This window comes from Xyrauchen texanus, chromosome 32 (genome assembly GCF_025860055.1).
Source record: "Xyrauchen texanus isolate HMW12.3.18 chromosome 32, RBS_HiC_50CHRs, whole genome shotgun sequence".
Classification (NCBI taxonomy): domain Eukaryota; kingdom Metazoa; phylum Chordata; class Actinopteri; order Cypriniformes; family Catostomidae; genus Xyrauchen; species Xyrauchen texanus.
Genome location: NC_068307.1, coordinates 21,259,981 through 21,276,745, shown reverse-complemented (window position 1 = coordinate 21,276,745; position 16,765 = coordinate 21,259,981). Strand labels below are relative to the sequence as shown.

General features: G+C 36.5%; 1 protein-coding gene across 1 annotated transcript; it reads right to left on the bottom strand.

Annotated features, from left to right (window-relative positions):
* Positions 1 to 2,465: 2,465 nt before the first annotated feature.
* Positions 2,466 to 14,461, bottom strand: LOC127626046 (amyloid-beta A4 precursor protein-binding family A member 3-like). Its single transcript, XM_052101571.1, has 11 exons — positions 14,266 to 14,461; positions 11,481 to 12,667; positions 9,681 to 9,711; positions 9,159 to 9,304; positions 7,788 to 7,874; positions 7,515 to 7,691; positions 5,539 to 5,718; positions 5,227 to 5,439; positions 4,389 to 4,508; positions 4,175 to 4,315; positions 2,466 to 3,950 (listed from the first exon to the last, which is right to left on the bottom strand). Exons 2-11 carry the CDS (start codon positions 12,561 to 12,563, stop codon positions 3,879 to 3,881), a joined length of 2,250 nt encoding a protein of 749 aa, XP_051957531.1. The 5' UTR covers positions 12,564 to 12,667; positions 14,266 to 14,461; the 3' UTR covers positions 2,466 to 3,878.
* Between the last annotated feature and the right edge of the window lie 2,304 nt (positions 14,462 to 16,765).

The following is a 16,765-nucleotide window of genomic DNA, read 5'->3' as shown; positions in this document are numbered from 1 at the left end:
TTACCGGTGATACAAGATCACATTTTGAGGACACATAAATATGGGTGGGGCTTCCTTTCAAAACGTTGAAGCCACGTTAAACGTTTAACCAATCATACACACTGCAGACACGATATCTAGCCAATGGTTTGTACTCATAGAGCGCCAGCCCATTTTGCTTTTACAACAGTTGTACGCATTTCCGGCAGCTGAGTTGTTGTGTAATAATAGAGCGCAACAGTGACTGCCCACTTTTTCAGAGGTCTGGGTACCGGAATTATTTTTCTCCATTCATTTCTTCCACAGACTTTTAATAAAATTCTTCATAAAAGTGATGTGAGCCATGAACCAAACAAACATGCTCCGAGGTGAATCACAACATCACGAACTTCTTTTGAGGCCAAAAATATTTGAAAATCGGACATGAAGACAAAGGTACAAGCAGGGGCGTTGCTTGATATAAAGCTCTACTGGGGCACAGGCCCCCCCCATAACTCATATAACTTTTTTTCATTCTTGAAAGCCTGCTGCGTGCAAGAAGTGTGCAACACAATTCACTATATAAACTTCCCTTGCTTAACCCACTATTCCTACACTGCAACAAGTATGGGGAAAGGTAAACATGTAGAGATATTAATCTTTATGAAAATATTTACATATAATTATCTTCAACATACTCTACATGTTTTATGGTATAAAATGCATACACTGAGAGTTGGTTGCTAGGCAGAGTTGGTAGCTAAACTGGCTTAGTTTGGTTGCTAGCTTGTGAAACTAGCTGATCTATCTCTAACTTTATAAATGCAAAAGTGTAATTTCTATAAATTAATATCTAGCTAGCTAACATAATTTGTGTAAGTTTAAACTGATGTTTGAAACTCATTAATTTTACTGGCAATAACAACTCCTAACAAGCCAAACTATAGTCCTTTTTAGTTGCTAGGAAATTAGCACATAGCTGCCATAGTTACTGCTACTGCAGTTACTGATATCTGCGCACATGCATCAGATTTGTGTTTCCGGTTAAAATGCGTTGCTTTTACAAGTGTTGATTGGGTGGGTTACTGCGTTACATTTAGATTGATAATTCTGGAAAAAAGAATTTGATCTAATTGAATGAACTACCAAATAAAGTAAATTGTTAAAACTGAAACTTGAGATTTTACACGGCAGATTTATACAGGGGTACGTGTCCCAGTAAAAGGGGTCTAGTGACGCCCCAGTTTACAAGGATGTGTACTTATCGTATTTCATTCGGCATGGACCACAATCCCATGAAGCATTGCGAATGATGTCAATTAATAAAAAAAACTAGGGGAATATATAAAACCATTAATTTCAGGTTGTTGATTATAAGTATAGAAACAATAGATTTTACGTTTATTGCAAAATATTCCGATATGTACAAATATATAAGTAGTTTAAAGGTGAAGGGAGTCGTTCCGAGCCACATTTCGCGGGTTTCGTTGGACGCAGTTCTCTGATTGATGGGTGGATCTGTCTCTGCTGTACATTGGGTAATGTAGTGGTTTAACATGAATTCCGCTGTCAAACACAATTTTTAAACAATGGAGTTGGGATAAAGCAGACGGATGGCTTCAACGGAAGCATATACCATCGATGAGCAACCTCGGAGCTCATGGTAAGTCTGTCTTGAAATATTCAAAGTTATCGTTGAAAATCAATTATTCTATGGGGTAAATTAATAGGATTTTTACTTCCAGAACCAGACTGTTACGGAAGTCAGTCCACTCAGCGGTCATCTTTATAACACTCTGAGGCAGATATTTTTCTGCGGGTCATTCACGTGCATCTCATATCTACTTGAGTGGGGAAAGACCAATATCTCCAAAACAGTTGGTCAAGATTACGATCAAATAACATATTTGAAATAAGCAGTAAAATCTGACAACACTGGTCTCATAAATTGTGAGTCTTTACCTAATATTACGCTTAATAGAGCAATTATACCACCTTGTATAGCTAATGCGCATGCACGTTCTCCAGTTGATTGACAGGCAAAGTCTGTTTCTGAAAGGTGTCTGGCTCTTTTACCTGTAAGGCGGGACTTCCTTTCTACATCCGTTCCAATTTCTCCCATTCATTTTAACAGAAGTTACCCGTCTATGTTAGTCTCTGGTTATGTCGATGGAAAGCTCTTTGGTCTAGATATGTAACACAGAAGTTATAACATTTCAAAATAGTTGAGTGAACGATGCCTGCGTCCTATTTCACTCCAAATGTAAAATATTAAAATAAGAAATATTTTGCATAAAGAAAATGAAGCCTATTTTAAATAAATGGATAATTGACTTAATAGTTCCATGAAAATTATGCATTTATATATATATACAAATGTATACAGTGCAAAAAGAAATCTGAAGAATTCAAAATTTGGATCTGGACCAGTGTCATTCTACTCATAGAACAGTGTTTATCTGTACAATTAAATAGCAGAGTCAGGAAATAAAATGTATGTATGTCTCTTTAATAAACATCCAATACAGCAGTTATTAAAATATACCTCTTACTAATGCTTTAAATGAACCATGGGATGATACAGGGTCCATTCATTTTTACAGGCACTAAATTCTGAGCAGGGAAAGAGCATGTAAACCCTTTAAAAAACATCAAGTCATAGCAGTGATATTGCAGAAGTGCAAGAAGCTTGTGATGGAAGCCTCAAGATGATCTGCATGTAAGGCATTCAGACTGGATGTGGATTCTAATGCATCAGTGGGGATTTCTTTAAGACTGCAAGGGAAGCTCAGCTTCCCCTATAATGTCAAAAAAATAATGGTCAAATATGTACTATTGTGTAAACAATTTATTGACTAAAAATGCGTTATAACACGTTCATCTCGAAGACGAGTTCGTTCAGAATCAGCTACATTACATATTTACTTCTCATACAGTCCCGTAGCGTCAGTGCATTTCCCTGTTGAAGCCGAGCGTCCATTGACTTCAATGGGGCTGCTCTGAACAGTTTTTTTCAGTGCTCCGAAAATAGACGGTCATTGGATAAATGCTGCGATTATGTCCCGCCCACGGACGCTCAGCGTCTCTGGGGGTGAATGAGGAGTGGGCTGGCCCGGACTCCGAGCTTCCGCGTGATGATTGGAGGATCTGTCGAAAGACTGCATCTCCTTTTGATTGACAGCGAATCTGTACTATAAGAAGTCACTGAAGCTATTTCACGCTCAGTCCCATCGCGGATTTCTCAAGTGTAGTCGAAAGACAAACTGCTGCAACCTATTTCTTTATATTTGTTTGGCTGAAATTGATAGTCAATTTGCATAATACATTTCACACAATTATACACCACATTCCTTGTTTCAGTTTTACCAAGTTTAATATATTTTATTTTAGAGCGTTCGTTCGTTCGTTCGTTCGTTCATTCATTCATTCATTCATACAGTAGGCTAGGTTAGCGTCGTACGGGTGAAACTGCGCACGATGGCAGACGGTGCTAATATTGTCGACCTGATTTTGGTGAAGCCATTTGAAAGTCTTCCTTACGAGGAAAAAATTAGAATTAAACAGCAGGGCAGATCAACACCTAAGATTGATTTAGTGCAAAAAATAGGGTAAATAAGTTTATAATGTAGGCCGAAAATGAGCTTCCCCTCTTTGAAAGACCAGCAGCCGCCACTGTAATACATAGTCATTCAAACACAAGACATCCCTTCAGGCACCTTGGCTTGGCAGCATAAACAGGCAAATGTACGGTACACATTACAAAAGAAAGCAGTTAAAAAACTAGCTCTCTAAAACAGCTTTCAAATGAAGGCCCATAATCTCTATACCATTCTGCTAAAAAGTAGAAGTTTAGAAGCAGTAAAATATAAATTTCCATATACATTTGCATCTGATGGTGAGGACCTGAGAGGACCAGCCTCTTAAAGGAACACGGGTTGATCTAGTCCAGTCAGGAGACGGTACGTTGATGTTGGCATAGTCTTCAGATGAATCTGTTTACAAATGAGATGAAAATATTGATTATTCCTTGAACTCAAAGAAGTTGGAAATGCATATGTTCATATTTTATTTAGTTTACACCAATCTCACACTTAAAGTCTCACATTTCTCATTAAAAATTAAGTATTTATTAGATATTACACCATAATATTTTTTTTAAATGTACACAAAAAACTGAAGATGGAGTAATTGTTTTTTAATTAGATCTGGGATCTACCTCTCCTACAGCAGTGGACAGAATGTGGATGATCTTCTCATGGGCTGTGGCCACCACACTCTGCCCATTGATCTCAATAATACGATGACCAACTCGAATGCCCCCACGCTCAGCGATTCCTCCCCGCATTAAACTGCAAATCTATTGAAGAAGCCATGTTAAACAATACAAATCAACTTTACACTGTTTCTGCAACACATAAACTGTGGCTTACAATCCCGTCTTCCACGCTGAACCCTAGCTGATACTTGGTGTCTGGGCGCTTGATGATCGCCATGGTGACGGGTGGACAGTGGACAATGCTGAGCTTCACCATCGACATGGTCTTCAGGTCCTGGAGATAACAGCACTCATAACTGGATGTACACTAACTGGAGTCATGATCAGCTAATTCAGGGCTATTTTCTGCATGCAATTCTGACACTTAAAGGGATAGTTCACCCAAAAATAAAAATAATGTACTCACCCTCATGCCATACAAGATATGTATGACTTTCTTTCTACTGCTGAACACAAAAAAAAGTTTTTAGAAGAATATCTCAGCTTTGTAGGTCCATACAATGCAAGTGAATGGTGACCAGAGCTTTAAAGCTCCAAAAATCACAAAAAGGCAGCATAAAATATTCCATATGACTACAGTGGTTAAATTTGTGTCTTCAGAACCAATATGATAGGTGTGGGTGAGAAACAGATCATTATTTAAGTCATTTTTACTACAAATCTCCACTTTCACATACTTTCACATTCTGAAGTTCTGGTCACCATTCACTTGCATTATATGGACCTACATAGCAGAGATATTCTTATAAAAAATCTTTGCGTTCAGCAGAAGAAAGAAATTCATACACATCTGAGATGACATGAGGGTGAGAAAATGAGAATTTTCATATTTGGGTGAACTACCCATTTAAAGCACCTCTAAATCAAAGAAAAAAAAGTTCCATATTCCATTAACAGTAGTTCCTTGCTATGGGTTTATTAATTTGTTTAGATCCCTTTGAAACAAAGGTTATTACAACAAATGATTCAGGTTTAACTGAAGTTCGTCTTACTCGTATGATACTTTGGCAGGTGACGATAGGGAGCCCCACGAGACTGGTGCCATTAACGGACATGATGCGATCACCGATGCTCAATTCGCCGGAACGTTCCGCAGGTCCTCCATGCAGCAAGTTGGCTACAACAACAGTGGGCAGGATGGAGCCCCAGCCAGACTCCACAATTGCAACACCTAATATATCCCCTGCTTTCTTCGATATACACACCTAAAAATAAACAGTGCATTTCAAGTTAGCTAGCTACACTAAAGAAACTTGAGTTGTTGAAAGAAAACAACCATAAAGAGAAAGAGGATGCTGTCTTACCTCTCTGATGTTTTCTGAACGGGAAAAGTGAACCAGGTCTCCGTTATAAAGCTCCTGAGTGCCAAGGTAATCACTATACTCGCCTGGCCGCAGGTCACTGGCTTTAATTCCGTTAGTATACAGAAACTGCTGATATGCGACACCAAATGCCTGCCCGATGGCCTGTGCAATGATCTGAGCCTAAAGGAGACACAAATGGGCAAAAACTGAGTGGCTTTTTGGAGTATAGCATGGCCTTTTAAGCATCGACAAGGGATATCAAAAGTACCAGTACTTTAGAACCACGTTGATACTGAAATAAAAAAAAATAACAATCAATTGTTCTACACAAGAGTGCTTTCACCGCAGTCAAGCCAGCTGCACCAAAAACAATTTGTATGCAACAATAACTTCGGTAATATTCAAGAAGAGTAGAATGACAGCACTTTCTGATTTTTCATTGAGTTAACCAGCTAGTCTTGTAGGCTAGACTATTAGCTGAGAACTGTCTATTATCTTTTTTATTTAATATTTTCGGGATGTCCCAATACCGATATCGGAATCTGGTTTGACACCACACTCATGTTCTTGTATTCGTGCTTGTAAAAATGCTCAGATACAAAAAAAACATACCATCTGACATGGAGTATACATTCAGCGCATACATTTAAATCACATTATGTCCTAGTGAGATTATTATACTGCAAAGGCTTCGATTTAATGAGATAAATAAACAGTTTGCATGTGTCGCGTGCTTCAAAGTGAATGTGTGCTCCACATTTGGTGTTGTGCAGACATAAAGACAAAAAGTGCTTTTTAGAGGTCCTTGGCTTATACATGGAAAACACCATCATGAGCATTGCATGCTCTGTTTGTAGCAGATGACTGCTAGCATTGCACTAATTCACTTTGTAGCACAAGGCACATTCAGACTAAATGTATATATTTATTTAATTAAACAGAAGCCTTTTGCAGTTTAATAATCATATTGGGTTCATGTAGCCAATGGTTTTTCCAGAGGTGAGAAGCTACTGTCAAAAACACACAGAAACGACTAAAATCTTCTGCCAAAATAAAAGCTTGATTTAAATGGAAAAAGTACAAAAGAAATAAATCACTACTGTATAGTTATGTAATAGTCACTGTAAAACTACTACTACTACTACTACTTCTATTGGCTGCTCCCATTAGGGGTCGCCACAGTGGACCATCCGTGATCCGGACTACTATTACTCTTAATAATAATAATAATAATTAATCAATAGTATTTGCATTATATTTAAGCAATATCTCACATCTGTGAGGTTCTGTATAAAAGCACTTCATTTGATAAAATAATAAAATGTTATATTGAAAATTAATTGTCCAATATTTAGTTGATTAAAGTTTTAATGAATTCATTTATTTAGACACCATTTTGATGTAAAGTTAAATAAACTGTTGATATGGAATTCAGAAAAAATAAAACAAAAAACAAGTATCGCTTCAGTGAGTATCGAAAAGGAAGTACTGGTACTCGTTTTCAAAAGAAATGGTATCGGGACATCCCAACACTTTGTGTATTACCATGGATGGATTCTATTGTTTAGTTTTTCATTGGCCAAAACCGTAGACTAATATAAGTAATGATAACAGTCTAAATGCTTCAAATTTTAAGAGCTGAATAAACACCTTTTCATGCCACACTGTTGGTGTGAACTATGGAACTACGGTTGCAGAAATATGACAACAATTTATGATAATTTCCATTGATATTTTTAAAGTAATTGATTTCAATTAATAGGATATATATTAAAACGTTTGTCCCACTAAGCAGCATGATAAACAAAGCTGTTACTCAAATTTATAATAATTTATACTCAAAGCAAGCAACTGACTTGTTTTTGATTGGTTACCATGTTCAACTGCGGCAAATTAATTGTGCAGCCCTATATAGAACATTGTTTAATGTAAGAATTCGAACTTCTGCAGTATCCGAGAGTAAATGTTTTACTTACATCCTCTGAAGAAAACACGTGGCAAATCATCCAGCATTTCTTTTGTGGTGGTGTGGAGCTGGCCGTGGATTCTGCTATTTTGCGACCAGCTGGCTTTCTGCGAGCCATCAGAACCACAATATTCCCGATGTCTGCAATGTATGAAATCATCTGCAGAGCATGATCCATCATGGCCTCCTGGAAAGGAGAGAAATAGAGAAATAAGCCACACATCTGAGAAGACAGTGCTGACAGAACATAAAAAGGGGTTGTACAATTTTGATTGGGTCAGACCTGTGTGTCAGCACTCAGTATTTTGATTCTCTGTGTGGAAATGAACAGATCTACTTCGGTCATAGGCTGAGACTCCCCTTCAGGTGCCTAAATATTACATAAACACACATGCTCAAATATCAAACAAAAATATTCAGATCAGCTGATGCAGTAGCTATGTTATTTGTATCTAAGCAGCAATGATGCTAGGGTTCTGATGTGGTTGTCAGGGCAACCAGTTAACGCATGCGATCAAGTTAAATCCTTTATCGTGATAATTTTTCTTAATCGCAATTAACGCATTTATCGTTAATACAGCATAAACACTGGTATGAAGGGTGGAATCTTTGTAATGTATCTGCCCGGAGTCATTACACTGACGCATACACCACAGCGCCGGAGACATTTAGATTCAACCATGTAGAGCCAACAAGCTTAGCATACACACTAATGTTGACCGTTAGGCTCTCCTATGATAGAGCTGCAGAGGTTATCTCATTAAATATATGAATCTCTGAATGCGCTTCCCCGTCAGTGATAAAATTATGGCGAAAGGAGCTCTTAGCGCTATTTAATGTGCAAAGTAAGCCCAGATGGGACTTGTTACAGAAATCAAGTATTTTTCAGCCTATGAAAGGTGCATGGTGAGTTCAATGCGCCGCGTGACGCAGGTGTTACCACCCTGACGTGAATCATGAATGCAGCTTCATATTTGCAGTAGGAAAGCATATGGCCACAGTCTACCGGCAGATTAATATTGTGGAGGGTTTGAGTTTCAGAGATTGAATGCCCACTGCAATGAAAATGCAACCCATGTGGGGACTAGTTCTTTCAATTAGTCAAACTCCCCCTTAGACTTTGGGAAACTTTTAATGTTACTTGAATTTGTGTTATTTTAGTGCATTTCTATTTATATTGTGGAAGAATTTGTTTGGAAAAAGTTCATAAAGCATTATAATGCTACATCTTGTTTTGTTTTCTTCTTAAGTTGGAAATAAATACATTTTGACAAGAATGTATATATAATGTCACATTTAAAATCTGCAATTAATCGTGATTTAAAAAATGAGATTAATCGTGATTAAAAACAATTAACCGACTGACAGCACTAGTTTTTTTTGTGTGTGTGTGTGTGTGTGTGTGCCTATTTTAAATCCCGCCAATAGAATTTCGGAAGTCTGAAAGCTTAGATATGTAATAGCACAACTCTTCCCAATAAGCCACACGATTTGAGGTATAATTTCATGTTTGTAGCACAAATGGTGTGGGATGAGTTATGCAGGTTAAGGATTAGTTCAAATCCCAAACCCGTAAGAATGAGCTATAATAAAAATTATACTTAAGCAAACAGCACTAGATAAATGTGCTCACGAATAAGTGATATTGTTTAACCTTAATGCGATCCATGGCCTCTTGTGCTTGGGCCATACGAGCGTTGGTGGAGGGATTCTTCTCAGATTGTAACTGTGTAGATCCAAGATATTTTGCACCAAAGATAACCCCATCCAGGAGGTCTTCAGGGTCACATGGACCAGGCACTTAGAACAACAAAATGACAATATTTATCATTTGCTCCACAAGAAATCTGATAACACTTTACAAGGTTGTATTAATTAACAATAGTTTACTACATAAGTTAACATGAATCTGAAGTCTCTAGTTCTCTCGTGAAGGAGTAAGCGGGAGCCGGATAAAGAATCCACAGTCTTTATTTTTAATACACTTCTCAGTATTTTCACCACTGTTTTTCCACCCACATCACCACAATGACCTAACAATGAACAGCACTTAATAATCTTAGTTAATGATTTAAGACCAATTAGTCAATGAGTCATTTAGCCATCCCACTGACTTGTCGATTTTGAAAATATGTAGCTTTGTGCATTGCTAAAAAGAATTCTACATTATTCATACCATTCTTATAAGCAGGCTGCATCTCGGCTTTCTGTTAAAAGACAAAAGAAAAGAATGAGGTCAGTGATGTCACAAAAGCCTGATGTTTCTAATTATTATAACAATAAAGGTTATTCATCGGTCCATCACGTTTCTTTCTCCAACAATTCTGAATCAAACCTCAAAAATTCAGAATCGATTCTGAGTTCAATTTAAATCGTGGCATCGCAGTGGCAAATATGTGCGTGGCAGATATTGTTATATGCACATCTACTAAAGCCAAGCACACACTACATGACTGATCAAAGACACGAAGATTCGCCCCTGACTGAAACTATGATCCCTAAATTAATTCAAAACTCTTGCAAAAAGAAGAGTTTATTTGTGATAGCATGTCAACAAACAACATGAAAGATAGGTCCATGCCCGTTATTGCACTGATTTGCAAATAACAGTAACAAATATCTGAAAATAATGATAAGACAGTGGTTCGGAAGATCTGGGTGATGTTTTTATTTTCTTTTTTTTTTTTGTCTCCTATTTCCCAATGCCTTTCTCTCATCTTGTGCTCTCCCTCTATTTAATTTGGCTGTTGCTCATTGCCGGTCTCATGCTCATCAGGACAGTGCACACATGAGATGCTTAATAGATTTCTTAAAGGAATAGTTCACCCAAATATTTACGTACCCTCATGGCATCCCAGATGTGTATGGCTTTATGTCTTCAGCAGAATAGATTTTTGGAAAAACATCTCAGCTCTGTAGGTCCACACAATGCAAGTGAATGGGTACCAAAAATTTGAAGCTCCAAAAAAGCACATAAAGTCAGCATAAAAGTAATCCATACGAAGCAGTTTTGGGTTAGAAAAGACCAAAGTATAACTCCTTTTTCACAATAAATCATCAGCAGTCTCCTTGGTGATCATGATTTCAAGCTCGATTATACTTCATAGCACTATCTAGCACTCTGTGCATGCATCAAGCACTAGGAAGTGTAATCCAGACAGAAATGGCAAGATGTATATTGAAAAAGTTAATTTATTTTGGTCTGTTCTCAACCAAAATCGATAGATTGCTTCAGAAGTCATGGATTAAACCACCGGAGTCATATGGACTATTTTCTGCTGACTTTGTGTTCTTTTAAGCTTCACAAGTTTCGGTCACCATTCACTTGCAAAGTATGGACATACAGCGGTGAGATATTCTTCTAAAAATCTTTGTTTGTGTTCAGCAGAAGAAAGAAAGTCATACACATTTGGGATGGCATAAAGGTAAATGATGAGAAAATTTTCTTGTGCCTTAAAAGAGATTTCTTTGATTAAAGATTCTAAAGAACGAAACTGAAAATCTCTGATACTCCTTTTAACTGTGTTTTGATAGATAACCGTTTATTGAATTCAATGGACATTGCATGTTTTGTTCACAGCTCATTCATACTGAATGTGAAGGGCTTCTTTGATAATAAAATAGAAAAAATTAAGTCTGAGTTTATAATTTTTTATAATGACAATACTGGCGTACAAGGATTGTAAAATACATAGTAACGATACCATTTGATTTTCATGTGGATTTTGTAGTTACTGTAATTTTCTCAAAAAACAGTAATCATTGAGCCAGAGCTGTCTGTCACACTCTTAAGAAACCAAACAAAATTTGAAGTTACTGTGTTTTGCCTTTGCATATCAGAATAATCAATAAGAACAATTTAGATCAATTAGGATTCGGTTTGGAATCGGATTGTGACTTCAAGAATCAGAATTGAAAAAAGAATAAGTTGTCTAAAGATTCCCACCCCTTATAACAAGCACAAATGGTCTCTTACCTGATCATTGCTCTCCCCGACAGACTGATCTGTAGCCAGGCCTTCAGACGCTACCAACTGTTCCTCCTCTGTGACTCCTGAGACCAACAGCTCATCCTGCAGGTGTCTATGCCAGGCATCCTCACAGTGAGATGCTGAGAACATCTCAAAAGCATCACTGCTCTGCCTTCTAAGTCCTAACCGAGTTTCGGCATTCCCCTGTGGGTCGGCTTTGGGTTCCTCACAGTCTGGTTCCTCCAATAGCTGCAGAAGTTCTTTCTGATAATCCCGTGAAAAGAGCAGAGCTGCGGGGATACTCATGTCTGCACATGCTGGTTGGACAATCGGCTTCAAGTCCTGGCAGGCAGGAGTGGCTTCTGCTGGAGTAGAAGAGAGTTGCGGAGCACTGTGATTAGCCGAGTCGTCAGGACTGCAGTGGGTGGGAATATCAAGAGGAGTTGATGGATGGAAGAAATTAAGCTGAGTCAGGAGACTTTGAATGTGGGAGTGGTCAAGATCATGTGTCCTACTTATTTCTTCATTCTTAATTATTCTTTTGTTATCCAACACCTGCATCTCTTTTCTTTGCAGTTGCTCTTCCTGATTTTGCAATCCACTCATTTTTGGCTTGGCCGTGCACATTTCTTGAATCAAAAGCCCCTCTGTTTTATCCGAAGCTTCACTGGAGTCATGAGCTCTATAGTCAGCATTAGACGTTTTGTCTTCATTCATGTCCATGTTAAAAGATCCAGGACCCTCAAAATCTACCACCAAACAGCTTTCAAGTTCTCCAACCAAACCGGCCTCACTGGAAGAGTCAGACCTCCAGTCCAGTGGAGGGGGCTCAATCAGGTTGTAAGTGTCTAGATCCTCCAAGTCAGGGCTGTTTTGATTTTCACTGTGGAAATTTGTGGATTTGGAAAGATTTGTTGTGTAGTCAGTCTCCACCATGAGAGAAGTGCACAAAGGATCAGAGCTGTCAGCAGCGCTATGTGCCTCCTTGGCTGAAGCTTCAGTTCGAGAGTTTAAGGGCTCATAAGGGGAAGGTTGGAAACTCTGTTGAAGCTTCAAACCTTCATCAGGGAGAAAATCCTGCTCTGCCATTCCTATTTGTACAGTCAAGATATTTGGCTTCTCTCCAATAACTTTTAGACTTCCTCAAATAAAAGCATTAGCAATCCTTTATGAATCACCTATTTTCCAAAAGTCTTGGGCCATGTAGAACAACAGAAATTAACAGATTAGGAAAGTGTAAGATTAAAACAGTTAGTGACTATGAAATAAATCTAAACACATACTACCATTCAAACATTTGGACAAACACACTCATTCTTTATTATTACTATTTTCCACATTTTAGAATAACAGTAACGTCATCAAAACTATGATATAACACAAATGGTAGTATGGGAATAAAAATAATTTTCCCAATTCAATACAAGTTATGCTCAATCGACAGCATTTGTGGCATAATGTTGATTACCACAAAAAAAATATTTTGACTTGTCCCTCCTTTTCTTTTAAAAGAGCAAAACATCTGGGTTACAGTGAGGCACTTACAATGGAAGTGAATGGGGCAAAATTTTTAAAGGGTTTAAAAAAGGCAGAAATGTGAAGCTTATAATTTTATAAAAGCAATTGCATTAATTCTTCTGTTGAATCTCGTGTATTATTTGAGTGGTAAAGTTGTTTAAATCATAATTTTTACAGTCAGTTTAGGTTTTGTTGACATTACATCGTCATGGCAACGAAGATGTAAAATGGGCTATAACTTTACACAGAAAAGGTTCATAAGCGATTTTATTACACTAAAATCATGTTAACACACATATTGTTAATGTCTTGTGGCTATTCTTTTGTAATGGTGAGTATTTAAGCATTTACGGATTGGCCCCATTTAAGTGCCTAAGTGGAACCCAGATTTTTGCTTTTTGTTTTTAAATTAAAGGAGGGAAAAGTCAAAATATTTATTTGTGGTAATCAGAATTATGCCACAAATGCTGTTGACTGAGCTTAACTTGAAATTAAACCCGGAATATTCCTTAGTCACACAAAAATTTTAAAAAATACAAAACTATCTCATTTTGTAGCCTCTACAAAAAGTAGCCACCCTTTGCCTATGTATTCTGGGCACATGTTTGCTGCTTTTCCTTCACAATGCAGACCAACTTATCTATTAAAAAAAAAAAGAATAACATTTAGATTTTGTTAACAATATGTAGAAACGATTTATATGTCTACATAACTTATTTCAAGCATTTGGGCATAAACCTTTATATCAAAATGTTTAAAGATAATGAAAAACATAAATTCAGTGAAGTGTGTCCACATTTTTGACAACTAGGCTATTGTTTTGTGTTATACATTGAGTGATGATAATATTGTCATAGTATGGTAATGTTTGGAAAACCCTTGGGAAACTATGAAAATGCAAAGGTATGAGTATCATTTAGTTACCTCAAAGTATGAAGGTATAACATCCATAACTAATTCTCTATACCATAGTACAGAGTCAGACACAGTACATTTGGTATGTGAAGGTAAATCAGAGTGTCTATAAAACTAATATACATTCTGTTATAATGACATGTGTAAGACTGTAAACACACATACTGATCAGCTGTGTTGACTTGCTACTACGTGGACGGCTCAAAGTGCATGAAACTGTTTATTCAAGCATGCAAATGATCAGCGAGTAAAAAGAATAAATCTGTTTTTTGTAAACTAAACAAGAATATAAACACATATGCTACATACAAAAATGATCTGTAAATGGTCTTTATTGTAAAAATGTAATTCTGCTTACCGTCACTCTAGATGCCTATCAATAATCAATCATCTATCCATATCACACATATTCTGCCCGGTCACTCAAACGGATGTTTGACCCGGTCAAAATGTTGTTGTGTTTCGGTCACACATTCTTAGTAAATATCGGGATTAATTTAGTAGAAAATAGAGAGCTTTTCTCGGTTGTCTTGTTGTGCCGCTCCACAAAAATGAATCAGCACTGCGCATGCGCCACCGGAAAAGACATGACTAATCTATCACTTTATCATTCACCTAAATTACATTTAATTTGTTTACAAATGCATCTTTGCATTTAGGACAAACACATACAAAAAATATGTATGTTGCAATTACACTTGAAACATATCTACATCAAATATCATCATCCTAATGAAAAATATATTTTCAAAATGACATGCATCGATATAAAAGTAACATTTGTAAGAAAATTTAACGGTATGAGCAGTTTGAATTATTTACCAGGGCAGAATTTAAAGGGTAACTAAACCCTAAACCAACTTTTTTTAGTTAATGATCTGTAAGCATGGGGCTTTATTAGTACTGGTCATTGATTCAAGTAATTTTTTGACATTTGTGTATAAAGTGTTTTAATTCTACAATATATGGTGTAAAAACGTCTGAGTGCTGCCCTCTTCAGGTTGAACGGTGGCTACTGCAGTTGAATTTTCCTATTGGCTGTTGCGGTACTTCGTGACGTAAGCGGTGACAGCTGACGAGCAGGTTCCAGCTCACCACGCCAGATTCATGTACATGTCGTCTTGCGAGCGTGTGAGGAATAATAATAACATAGAGTCTGACAGCAGCTGTCAATTAATCCGTCACTACGAGTCTCGGGTGCCCCCGCCGGCTCTGCCCCGCACACGGTTCGTTCCCTCTATCCCCGCAGGGGTCTGCCCACTTTTCCTGCATTTTCAAATATTTCTAGTGGGTGGAGTCAGACTCTGAGCAGGTGTTTAGTTATCCTTTAAAATAGGTCTAGAATACTGTTTCATCAGCTATCCTGTATGAATTGCTCATCACTAAATAAAACAGCTGCTGTTCTATCAGTGTCAGCTGACTCACCAATGCAAGCAGCAGCCGTTTATTTAAAGGCAAATTGTTCACAGATTTGAAATCAACGTAAGTTTCTGCCACTTATTTAATGTAAAACCATCCCACAACATCAGTCAGGAACTCAAGTGAGGAGGTTGTTCCCATCAGTCCCAACAGCAAAGGAGGAAACCTCTTTGGCTGAACCTTCACTTCACTGACTGAATCTGGATTTTTTTTCATGTTTGTAACTAAATGCTTTACTGTAAGTCTTCTCTTTGTAAAAACCATGATCAAGTTTGACTGCAGACATAGTAAAATGCTAAATTTTGATAAATAATAGCCTTTGATAATATCTAAATATATCTCCAAATGTATAACCTTTCTAGAAATTATCTTTGTTACAGCAATGGTCTATACTATAGTGTAGTAGTATAATGTATATAGTATAGTATAGTGACCAGGCAGCATGTGTGAATCGCTGCAGTACTTTATAATTGTCATTTCATGTAAATGTTCTTCTTTTTTTTTTTTTTTACAGCAGATGCTCCAAATGCATGACAAATTTGGATATTTTCTTATTTTTCAAATTTAATGAAGGTTATGTTTTTAATTAAGTGAAAGTAAAAATTTAGTTTATAGTTTATTTTATATGAAAATAAATGGTGTAATTTAAAGGTAAATTAGTTCAAAATATAATACAATTCCAAAAGAAATGCATAAGTTTAGTGTTATTTAGTGAAGTTAGTTTAATTACATTTCTTAAAAAAAAAAATAATAATTATCAAATAAAATTTAAATGCATGATTACTGTATCCAGTCAAATTTGACCAGGAATACTAAGATTGTCGGCCTGTAATGAACTTTAGAAGAGTTAAAAATATCTTGGTGGTGTAACTGAGAGATTATACCGTAAAATAGAGAAATAATCTAATTAAAAGGATGTTATTCCTGAATAAAATAGAAATGTTTGCATAAGAAGTTTGGAATATTTATATTTTTTCTTTTTAAATAGGTCTCAGACATTATTTGGTTAGCACTGTATATGATGTTGTTGGGTCCACTCTACTTTTACCTGAGTATGCTCAAGAGCAGTGACATCAGTGTTGGGGAAGCTACTTTGAAACTGTAGTTTGACAAGATACAAGCTACTCATAATTTTAAGTAGTTAAGCTACAGTCAAGCTACTCTTTTGAAAAATAAGTTAGCTACACTACAAGATACTATCAAAAAGCTAGCTATAAGCTACTTAATTAGGCAATATTTTCTTTTAAATGTTACTATCAAACCAATAATACTTTGTACATTAATTACACTAATGACATGTATTAATTAATGTATTAAATACATTGACTGTGTTTAATTAAATATATTAAATGTATTTAATACATTTATAAATAGTAATACAGTTAATAATTGCCATAAAATCAAATACAACAGTATAAAATAAAAACAAAAAAGATTCT

Coding starts and splice junctions, on each gene's coding strand:
- LOC127626046 (XM_052101571.1), bottom strand. CDS start 12,563: ATGGCAGAGCAGGATTTTCTCCCTGATGAAGGTTTGAAGCTTCAACAG. Junction 5,440..5,538: donor GTTCAGAAAACATCAGAGAG/GTAAGACAGCAT, acceptor GTTTATTTTTAG/GTGTGTATATCGAAGAAAGC. Junction 4,509..5,226: donor CCTGCCAAAGTATCATACGA/GTAAGACGAACT, acceptor TGTTATCTCCAG/GACCTGAAGACCATGTCGAT.